The sequence below is a fragment of the Amblyomma mixtum genome, chromosome 8, assembly GCF_055824585.1.
Source record: "Amblyomma mixtum isolate Tamu chromosome 8, ASM5582458v1, whole genome shotgun sequence".
NCBI lineage: Eukaryota > Metazoa > Arthropoda > Arachnida > Ixodida > Ixodidae > Amblyomma > Amblyomma mixtum.
In genome coordinates this window covers 35,801,157-35,812,591 of record NC_143019.1, presented here as the reverse complement: position 1 = coordinate 35,812,591, position 11,435 = coordinate 35,801,157, and the positions used below count along the sequence as shown (strand labels likewise).

The 11,435-nt window shown below is 46.5% G+C and overlaps 1 protein-coding gene across 1 annotated transcript in view; it reads left to right on the top strand.

Moving 5' to 3' along the window:
* Window positions 1-646: 646 nt before the first annotated feature.
* The window catches only part of LOC149332074 (uncharacterized), a 47,851-nt gene continuing 37,062 nt past the window's right edge, over window positions 647-11,435 (top strand). Inside the window, exons 1-5 of the mRNA XM_089557466.1 lie at window positions 647-1,576; window positions 1,678-1,760; window positions 4,080-4,109; window positions 6,897-6,915; window positions 10,769-10,869. Coding sequence (XP_089413592.1) covers window positions 1,757-1,760; window positions 4,080-4,109; window positions 6,897-6,915; window positions 10,769-10,869 — 154 coding nt within the window. The 5' untranslated portion in view covers window positions 647-1,576; window positions 1,678-1,756. The remainder of the gene's footprint in view (window positions 1,577-1,677; window positions 1,761-4,079; window positions 4,110-6,896; window positions 6,916-10,768; window positions 10,870-11,435) is intronic.

The window sequence follows — 11,435 nt, the reverse complement described above, 5'->3', positions numbered from 1 at the left end:
CTTCTCTCATGCAGCTACCCGAGCATCACAGGTAATCGGCCCAGTACTGCAAGTGGATTTTTTTACTCTGGTCCTTTGTAGGGCCGGTCCTTGCCAATACGTTCCCACTATTGGGCGATTAACTGTACTGCTTTGAATTAAACCAGCCCTGGCCGCGCATTGTCAAACCATATACTTTAAATGCATTCGAGCAACACCCTCTGGACTTTGCTGGTGACTAGAGGAGACTCCCATGATGCAGTCACGTGAGATGTCACTATTGCGCATTTAGGCAAGCAGCGGCTTTGTATGTCCGATAGGCGCCGCTCGCAGCTCGCCGTTCGATTTGCGGTGCGCACACTTTGAACTTTTGCTTGATGGTCGTTGTTAACGATGTATAACTCTTGCGGAATCTGGACTTAAAAGCTGAGGCAGTTGCAGCAAGCAATTTGAGAAGCCGGAATTCGGCTGCTGACCCGCAAGACGCGGGCGTGATCCAGGCTGCGGTGACCGAATTTCGATGAAGGCGAAATTCTAGAGGCACGTTTACTGTGCGATGTCAGCGCACGTTAAAGAACCCCAGGTGGTCGAAATTTCCGAAGCCCTCCACTACGGCGTCTCTCATAGCCTGAGTTGCTTTGGGACGTTAAACCCCAATAAACCAAACCAATTTTGAGAAGCGATGGCGGCATAACTTTTCGCTCTTAATTCACCACGCACACTTGCGATCGTGAGGTATGCTATATATCGATATACAGCAGTGTGAGCATAATGTGAGTCCAGAGGGAGTTGTTCGAGTGCTTCGGGGAGATATGATCAAGGAATACGCGCCTGAGACCGGTATCAGCACGAGCGCCTTGGCCCTGTAGGCAGAAACCGAATGGAGGGCGGCTGACAGCATGATGCAGCATGTGGGGCTCCTTGCGAGGTCTTATTAGGAGGCCACACACCCACTGACAGCACATTGTTTGTTGCCAAGGGCACGGCTAATGTATCCAAGAAGTTCCAAGGAGTGCTGTGGGGAACTCAAGGGCTTCTTGTAGTTAGCTGCTTTTAACGTGATAGATTTAAAGGCCCCGTTACCCAGCACTTCCGGCGTCGGCGTTGTCATCGTTGTAAGCGAAGCATCACGAGCATCATAACTCTGGCAAGTAGCGCCCGGAGAGGAACCTAGACAGCAGGTGGGCCACTTAGGTCACATGACACTGCAGCGTCATCACAACCTGCCCATTTTATAGTGAGCAAATTGTCCACTGCAGCAGGTGGCAGGTAAATTAATGATGGCAGCTCGGGAAGAGCAACCTGGTCCGCATAAGACCCACCTCTGGAGCAACTGCCATCGCAGGGCAGTGGCGCATCGCTTAACCGCTGCACCACTGTCCCAGGAGGGGTATATCAGGACTATTAGGGATCTATGAATGTAAAGTAGAGAATGACTGTCTGCATTCATGGCATTTAACCCATTAAGCTATCACGTTATACCCTTTAGGCGGAGGTTGAATGTCTCCTTCGATTTTTTTTTGCCAATTAATACGCCTCAATCGTGACTGAAGAATATTGTCCTTGGAAACTCTCTTCGACATTTTATCTGATGAAGGTGCGGTCTTTGCACTAAAGGGCATTGCTTACAGAAAACATCCACTCACTTGCATTCTAATTACCGTTGTTCTTTTTTTTTCATGCAATGGTGTCATCTAGGCTTCCACTGAGCATTGCGTAAGCGCATTAACGTGCTGTGCAATACCTGAGGAGTTGGAAACAGCAAACCTGCAAAACCATGGGTGAGTATCACGGCAAATAGTTAGAGGTAGCGGCATAAATTTGTGGGGCTTTCCAATTTGATGCCACAAACGCTAGCTGGGGTGGTATTCTGCCGGTGTCGCCTTTTGCGACATGTCGCATATGGGCGGGGCCTAAAAAGTGCTTACAGATGCTCGAAGAAACGGAAAAAGCCGCCGGCACTTTCGTCTGCGGTGCATTCATTCACTCCGAGAAGCGACAATTTACCACTGCTGATTCACTAGCAGCAGTAGTTTCGTATCTTTTATAGCAAGAATATTTGCCATCACATGACGTCTAATGTTAAAAAAACATTTGCAAATTTAATATAAACTCGTTTTACTTCATTTAAGTCTATAAAACACCGCCAAAAAGCTCCAAATCTATTTTTCTTTCATTTCGTACGGTTGTGCTAGGTTTCGGCTGCGTTTCGGGCAATTGCAGACGGTAGCAGTGTAGCTGGAGGTCCCATTAGGCTTGCGCGCTCCAGAATCGAGAGCGTATCTAAAAAACTAGGCTGAATTGCAGCTTAAACTTTATCGTCGAAGCAAGGTAAGTCATAGCGAAAAGTAACAACACCAGTAGTTGCCGGTAAACATGCCGACCGGAATCGCAAGGACTGCTGAATTGGCTGAAGCGGGCGGCTCTCGCGTGAAAGGACGTCGCCATGTTTTCACGCTAAGGGCGCAAAAGCCGCAACTGCCGATTGCGTTCGTACGGCCGGTTCACATGCAAGCGACTGAGCGATTGAGCGGCGCGTCGCTGCGAAAATTTCCAACTTGTTGAAACCTAGCCGCTCGTCGCAGCGACGACTCAAAACAGGTTTTTCCGTCGCGGCGGCAGATTTCGCTTGCATATTCGCTCCCATGTGAAACAGGCTTAACGGTAGCCCGTCGCCCGCGCGAATCGCTTCAGCGCATTCCGTTGTTCGACTAAGCGTAGTAAATTGGGGCGACGTCACGATGACGTAGCAGGAAGGCGGGTCCGTGTCGTCACGCCGCCGTCACCGCGGCTCGAGCCAATCAGCGAAGAGCGAATGCGACATGTCGCAAAAGGCGACACCGGGAGAATACCACCCCTGGTTACAAGCGCGCTAGGACAGCAGACATACGAGATAAGGGAGCACATTGGTCCGATTTGAGTTTGATGTTTGTCAGTGTTTGGCCCTACGTCTAGACACTAATGCACCAAGCAAGCAATAAGATACTCACGCTTCGGAACTAGTAGTAGTAGTAACTAGTAATGAGAGACGTTACGTATATACATAATAAACAATAACTCTCCCTCAAGAAGCGGTGGCTCAGTGGTTATGGCACTTGCTGCTGACTCGAAAGACGCGGGGTCGATCCCTGCCACGGTGGTCGAATTTCCTTGAGGGCGAAATTCTAGAGGCCCCCGTAGAGTGCGATGTTATGGCCCGTTAAATAAACCCAGGTGGTCGAAATTTCCGGAGCCTTCCACTACGGCATCCCGCATAGCCTGAGTCGCCTTGGGAGGTTAAACAGCCCCAAAACCACAGCTGCCTCTAATGTGTCAGCACAAAAAGGTTTTCCTTGAGCAATCACAAGAAATCCACATTTCCTGGACATCACTTTTAACTGTGGGGAAGCAGTGGATTATTCTAAGGTGCTGTTAATGAACATATTGGTAGGAATGGTCTAAGAATCCGATTCGCAGCAACATCGTGCTTTTCGATGTTGTCCTGCACACTCATCAGGCAGTTAGGGCTGCCTTAGAAAACCATTGGGGCGCGTTTGTTACGGTGATTGTCAGGCAACTGTGGAATATCGTAAGATACCATTAGAAGCGTCTTGATAGAAAATTAGAAATGGTCTAATATTCCGATGGGTAGCAAAAACGAAAAAGCACCTAAAAAATGCACCCAATAGTTAGGACTGCCATATAAAACCTGCGGGGCATGATTCTCAAAATATACAGGAGAAAATCGCGTCGCGAGGAAGGATCTGCAGATAAGTTGAACCTCGTTGTAACGGTACGGTTTATAACGAAGTAATGGATATAACGAAGGAAATACAATTTCCCTTGGAAGTTCTGTCAACATGGGCTATGAGGGAGCTACGGCTATAACGAATTAATCGCTGGGCACCTTCAACTTCGTTACAACGGGGTTCTACTGTATATGGATCGTGGTGATTCAATCTCACAAATTTGCAAGAGTTGCGTTCATAAACAACTTCGGCTTATCCAGTTTGGTTTATCGGCTTTGAAAACGTGTTCCGCAATTGTGTCGTTTTCTAAAAAAAAAAAAAATATTGGACTAACAATACTTCATGCAGTGTTTTTTTTTCTCATTCTCGCAGCTGAGATGTCGCAGATGTCAGAGATGTCCGGTAAGTCGCACAGTTTTTCACTCATCCTCGTTCGAGGTGCTGTGGTTTCCGATTATCTATGGCAGCATTTCCTTAATTTATGTAAGGCAGTCTTGGTATGAGGTAAACTGCTGAATTTCATATATACCCAAAGATTACTATTTGCCGTTACTGACATCTTTTAAGCACGCAAAGTTAACGAATTGGCTGCTAGATGCACACTGGAGGAATCACTGAAGACACTGGGGTAACAAAAGACTGATTTTTCGCCGTGAAAATTCATTTTAAAAACTATTCCGCCACAGCATTGAAACTTGGCGCGATAATAAACGGAGAGGACTCAGTGATCTCCGTTAAAGTCAATGACTGCGTGGCCTGGCCTCAGTGATCCGCGAAAAACAAAAACTATCGGCGTGCAGCAGTTTTCTTGCGAAATGGGTTGGTGGTGCCGACGCCTGTGTTTTTTTTTTCACCCTTTGCGGTTCTAAAAGTTGCGTTTTAAGTGGAAGTAAGATTTTTGTCATTAGAGCCTGGTAACTTGTTAAAAGTGGCCTAGTTGAATTCATGCTCTGTGTGCCTTGAAGCAGGCCGAAACAGCTGGAAGGGATTAAAGCTGGTCATTTTACTGTAGTCAAAGAGAAGGAAACGAGTCAGAGGGCGCCGATCGCTGTAGACATCGTAATCCTTTTGTCATTGGATGAAAATAATCAAGAGACTGCTAATAGAGCTCAATATGTTTGCACAAGTGGCATAACTTTCCTATTACCTTATTAGTTCGAAAGCTTGATACTTTTTGATGGGGCACATCGCTTCTGTGAAATTGTCCCCATCAGCAACAAGGCATTTCGCCAACCCTTTGGGCACTGCGCTGAAAGTCTGTATAGTCGGATACAACTTAAGTCTGCAGTGAAGCTCCGCCCACATTCAGCCTCCGCGCACAGAAATCCTGCACGACGAAGAAGCAGTCCGCTTCTTAAGCGTTTCTTGTCACGAGAAAAAAAAATCATGAGCTCTTGAATTTTGATACGTGGATTGTTTGATATAGTCAAACATCAAAAATTGTGAAGGCACTTCGCAACTAAAGTGTTGTGAGGCGAAAGGCGAGGACACTATGCCGTGACGACTTCCGGTGTATGTGACGTCACACCTGTTCCCGTGCCTATATGGATACCCAAGTTATACATCTTTCGGGGATCTTAAATGTTAATTACGCTTAATCACACATTTTTCTAATTTGACACAAATTCGAAGTTTTTCCGACCATTCTGTGACAATTTTCACTATGCCATGACGACTTCCGGTGGATGTGACGTCACACCGTTCCCGAGGCTATATCGACGTCCGTGCTATTTCGACGCAATCTAGACATTTTTGCCTATAATTCATTAACTAATTAATATACCGTCATAAAACTTGGCTTCTAGGTTACGTTTTTCCTCCTCTGTCCGAAGAAACCATCGGTTTTCTTATATCTTTTTTAGTTCCCGAGTTAAACGCGTGTGACACGCTTTGTTAACGGACGACAGTATCAGACACTGAAGGCTTTCGCCTTAAAAAGGTGATTTCGTTTGCTGTTCCGATTGGCCAGCGGAGTAATACAGGACGCCACGGGTCGCGGCCCAGTGTTGCAACTGCTGTTTTTTTTAAGTTCTATCCTACCATAGGTAGGCTGTAGATTTTTTGTTGTCTGCTTTTGTCAGCAAACGCCGCACGCCTCCACTGGTTGTATATGAAAGAAGATAGCTGCTCTGCCTACCTGCCTTTCTTCGTAAGGCTCTTGGTGATGTCAGTAGCAGCCTTCATTCCTCCACAATAGTACTTAGATTCACCGTTCCTCGAAAATATTTCATCTGTTGTTGCAGAGGGTGCTCGTGGGGGGGGGGGGGGGGGGGGGTGAACTAGCCTTGCAGAACTATGCAAAAGATAATCTGCCCGCACTTCCTGCGTTTTATGCCGTGAAATAAACCCGAAATTTCTGACCCAACCGCTTGCGCTAGCCGTCTCGAAAGAACTCAGCAACTCTCTTTCAGTGCGCTGTACATAGTGTGGGTCGATCACGACGCGACGGCCCGAATCGCAGGGCCTTATTAGGGCGTGCAAGACGTAATGATCCCATGCACTGCAGAAAGCCGCGCTGGTAGTAAGCCGCAAGCAGTGTCTGGATCCTAATCGTCTCACGCTCTCTCTTCAGAAATGTCAGAGATGAGCGTGGTCTCCAGTAAGTATTTCTGGAATAATTATCTTCTAATTTAGGACTAACGCCGCAACTGTGTCAGGTTTACGTCACACTTAAGCGTCACGCTTATCACAGACGCCATAAAGCTTAACCAGTCGCCTTCAGTTTGTGTGGTGCGTCTGTCTAGCCAAGAAGATGGCAGAAGGTGGCCAGGGGCAGGTGTCTGCCGAAGCCCGCGTAGAATATGCCTCACGAAGGAGAAGGTACACTTAAATGTGAAAAGTAGTTATCATAGATAAGTAGTGCCTAGTTATCTCGTACGCTCGTACGGTACAGCTAGAATGTAAAGCTAATGAAAAATAAAAATGAATGGAAGTGGAATGTTGGGTACTTCCTATAAAAAACGAAGAAATAGGACATGGCAGAGGTCTCGTATTTTACATCGTCCAGCAGAGAAACGATGGAAATAACATATGAAGAAAAAGTTACCCCAGATTCTCTTCTCAAATGTGACAGTGTGCTTCGCCTAATTGATCTCCCGTGACCGGAGACCCTTAAAATAGGATTTAATGTACATTTCACCACAGTACTGGCATTGCCATTGATCGCACGCGTGCTTTCTTGTATTGCAGGCGCAGAAGCAGATGCCGGGTAAGCGTTAAACCGTGCTTACGATCGTGCTTACTCTGCCCTTGAGCTCCTCAGAAGTCTCTACTTTGTTCGCGGTATCTTGCAAAAGAGAATGCACCCGATCCACCTCAAGTAATCGACGCTGACACAGTTCAGCTTGTGTCATGAGTTATCGTTGTGAGCTATTCAAGCTGCGCCAAACAGGTGGTAAGGAACTTAACGCGCTCAGGCCCTTGGTGTATGGATGGCGGTACGAATGTTACGTTGTTATTCACCACGCGGGCTACTTTAAGAAGGTGACCTCATGAGGCACTCCATTAGGGGAATGTGTGTGGCTCAGTCCTAAACACTAAGAACCACTTAAAAATGACCTGTTTCGATATATTTTACCGGGTTCTAATATCGAAGACACTACTCAGAATGTAAACCTGTGATTTGTGAGCTATAAAAGACCGAACAGCCGAAATATAGATGTCTCTACCTGTGTGCCGATTTAACAAGAAAACTGTCGTGAAGCCGAGACAGATCCCGGATCCCTGAGTCTAGCCTAGAGAGTCATCAAGCTTCCCGGTGGTGATCACGGAACCCCATTCGGCCTTGAAGTCATGCATTTCAATCCAACTTCAAGGAAAAGATGTTTCGTTTTTAAATCTGTTTTTCAGAGGAGCACTTATTTTGCTTGCCGACGAACACCAGCATAGCTAAAAAGAGGCATATAATCTATTTTTAGCAACAACCAAACTTCGTTGGAGTTGTTCGCACTGCGTTTCTGTGATTGATTAATGCTGAAGTCTATGGGCGGTGAGCACTAGAACGAGAAGACGGCAGGAGGTATAGACTGGAAACTGTGCCAGACTGGAGCGAAGGGCTGAGCTCGGCGAGTTTGCACACTATCGGGGAATGGATGTAGCAGCAATACACTCGTACCAGAAAGGAGTAACAAGGGAGTAAGCTCGCCTCTAGCGCACACCCATTTAAAAAGGGGTTGGGCAGTAGATGACAGCTTACTCTCTGGTAATACCACAAATGCGTATTCGTGTTGAGTACCGTGTTTAGCTGTAGCGGTAAGATACAGCTGTTGTAAACAGTGAAGTTCGCAGTGCTGTATTTTGTTTGCCGCATCCGGTTCGCGTGAGTGGAATGCCCATTACGGTCTTTCTCTTGGGCCCTCCGCACAACCGCCGTGAAAGGGGTGAGCTCAACCCAGCGGGATACGGGGGGGCGCCGTTACGGGAAAGGTCAAACTCCCCTCATGGACGGAGTCGTTAGGTCGCATCCTGTGTGCACGTGCGTGCGGCGAGGCGGACCCGCGTCACAGTGCGTGGCTTTTGTGCCATGCCTGCAGCGGCGTGCTTTGACAGCTCGAAGCGCGGTCAACAGGATATTGCCACGCTAGCTGCAGGCATGAGGAGCGACGATGGGGAACAGATGGGTTGAAGTGGCTTTCCTTGAACTTGGGGCAACCGGATGTTGGGAAAGTGAGTGTCCGCGAAGCTCGCAGCAGGAAAGCATAATTATCCGAAATCGTGATGGTGGAAAGTGTGCATATGTGTACGGTGTCGCGATGAGTTACCTTCTTTCCCCAGTCATTCATTGGTTGTATTATCCTTTCCAAATTGCTGATCGGTGATGTTTTCCTTTCCCCAATAAGTTATTGGGTGGATGTTTGTGCAGTACCTGATTGGTTATTCTCCCCACCGAGGGCGGGGACATAGGGTTTAAAACCAGCTGTTTCGGCAGGACCGAGGGCTGGTTTCGTTACATCGAGTCAGTCAAGTGTAAATATGTTTTCTTTGCTTGTATCTTCATTTATGCTTTTAATTGTTATAAAAAGCTAACCTCTTCAGAAGTGTCCTCTTGCAATGTGATTGAGCAATTGGAATCTGCAAGACGTCAAGAATCCTACAACAATCATCATCAACCCAATTTCCCTCTACGAGATCTTAAGAGAGGATTTCAACTGGCGCCGCCTTAGAGGGGACTCTTAACTTATGCCTTTCTATGGTATGTGAGGTAGCGGAAAACGGGACAAGGGGCAGAGAAAGACGCACACAACACAGGCGCCACACAGCGCTGTTTGTCCCTTGTCTCTTTTTGCGCTACCTCACATACCATAACTCACAGTTACCGACTCGCCCAAGCTTCTACCCTTGTATACCTTTCTCTTGAAGAATAGTGGTAAACTGCCATTCATTATCTGAGAGAACCTGCCATATGCGCTCCACCCCATTCTTGTTCTTCTAGTTATTCCCCTCTCGTGATCTGGGTCAGCGGCCACTAACTGCCCTATATATATAGCGGCCTAAATATACGCACTTCCCTACGGCGTTTTTCATAGATTTAGTCGCTTTGGGATGTTGAACCCCATAAACCAAACCAAACAGTGTAAAAATAGAAGGGAACCTTACTGGAAAATAGAGTAGGACTAGGTTCCGTAATCCGCACAATGGAATTTAACGCTTCTGAGGTTCCGTTGGTTTAAAAGAGACGGGCGCGAGCTCTTTTTACGAAGAGTACCAGGTGTTTCCGGGAAGGCTGAGTAGTTTTAGAAAATGGGCTTTTGGGGTAAAAATGTCTTTTGTAGCATAGTTTTACCATTGTTGGCGAACGCCAGAAAGCCGGCAAATTGCCTTAGGTAGTAAGCTGGTTAACCAATTTCTGATAACTGACTTTTCAACTATCACGGCCAAACAACTGGTTCCAATTGGAGATATGTAGCCGGTCCTTAGTAATATCCGTATCAGTTTTTAGAGTTTCGAAAACTATAATCCTCGGCGCTGTGGCTCAAGAAAATTTTGCTACATCGGGCCAAAATACATGAGCTTTTGAAAAGCATGCAGGCAAAGCAACCTTTTCAGTTCACGTAACTAGTAAAAAAAGAAGACATTTTGTCGAGCCGCTCCGCCCAGTGTAACCGCGTTTTCCAAATTCTAAAAACTAATATGCCTATTACTAAATACCGGCTACAAATCTCTGCTTGCAAATAGGTCCCCAATTATAATCGCTAAAAAGTTACTTATTAAAGACTAGTTAACCAGCCAACTACTTAAAACGATTCACCGGTTTTCTGGTGTCCGCCATCACATGTTATACAATGCTAAAGAAACACATTTTTACCTCGAGAAACGTCTTTTTGAGAATTACTTAGTCTTCCCTCCCCTGATGACCATGAAGGGTGCCGCGACCTAATAGGTTTAGCAGTGTATGCTGACAATCTCGCGCCATACAAAACAGCCAGAAAGGAGTACCCAACACCACACAAATCCCTCAATAAGTTACAAGAGGAGACTACAAACCCCTTAGGAGACTACAAACCAACACATACCCAACACCAGCTAAATTACACCAGTGGTACCCTACACTATACTCTCCGCAGTGTGGAGAGGTAGCTAACCTCTACCATATGGTGTGGGCATGCCAATATAATCCCTTAGTTGACCCCATTCCCAATCCCTCGGAGGAGCAGTGGGAGGCTATTCTGCTCAGCGATGATCCTGACCGTCGGCACTAGCTGGTGGGGAGGGCCAGCGCAGCAGCAGCAGCCAATGGACTACCGGACTAGGCGGCCCACCCACATGTTCTGAGAATATTGAAGAAATAAAGATGTTTGTAATCAATCAATCAATCAATCAATCAATCAATCAATCAATCAATCAATCAATCAATCAATCAATCAATCAATCAATCAATCAATCAATCAATCAATCAATCAATCAATCAATCAATCAATCAATCAATCAATCAATCAATCAATCAATCAATCAATCAATCAATCAATCAATCAAACAAACAATCAATCAATCAATCCCTGAGTGGTACAAGCAATGCTTAAGGTTTCATTGACGTGTCATCGCCGGCCTTGCATGCGCTGCAGGGGCGACGACAACAAGAAGTACCTGCTCCCGATCATCGCATGTTGCCTACTGCTCGTCTTGATTGGTGGCATCGTGTACGTTTTGGCCCCAGGCAACAGCGGTAAGTGTTCAGTCGAACTCGAATAGATTTCATAGCTCAGAATATTTCTCAAAGCCTGTCAGTGAAACAACGATATTGTATGTATACACGAAAAAAAAAAGTAATTTCGCCGTACTAACCGCACAGCGAGAACAAAATAGTTAGCTGTGGTTCATCCCGGCTGAACCTATAAGAGAGCGAAAGCTCTGGCAAGCACGGTTAGGCACTGTTTAGTTTTGATGAGACTTTGCTGCACATCAGTGGTTTGGCTTGGACGGCGACGATACACCGTCGAAGCACTAGTTCCGGCACGTTTCTCATCCATGGCCTTGTGTAAAAGGAAGCACACGCCACACGCTTTTATACAGCGAACGGTGAGTCATGTGATTGGATAGTTACGAAGTCACGTGGCATGACGTCAGAGCCAAGCCTCCGCTCCTCCTGGTTTGAAGGTCAAATTTCCTAGCCACGTGATCTTCAGCTTTGTACGGGAGGAGCAGAGCTTTCGCTGTAAAAAGGACGCTTGGAAAGTCTGCTAAGAGCCGCACCTATATCTGTGCGTCTGTTCGCGTGGATTAACGGCATAA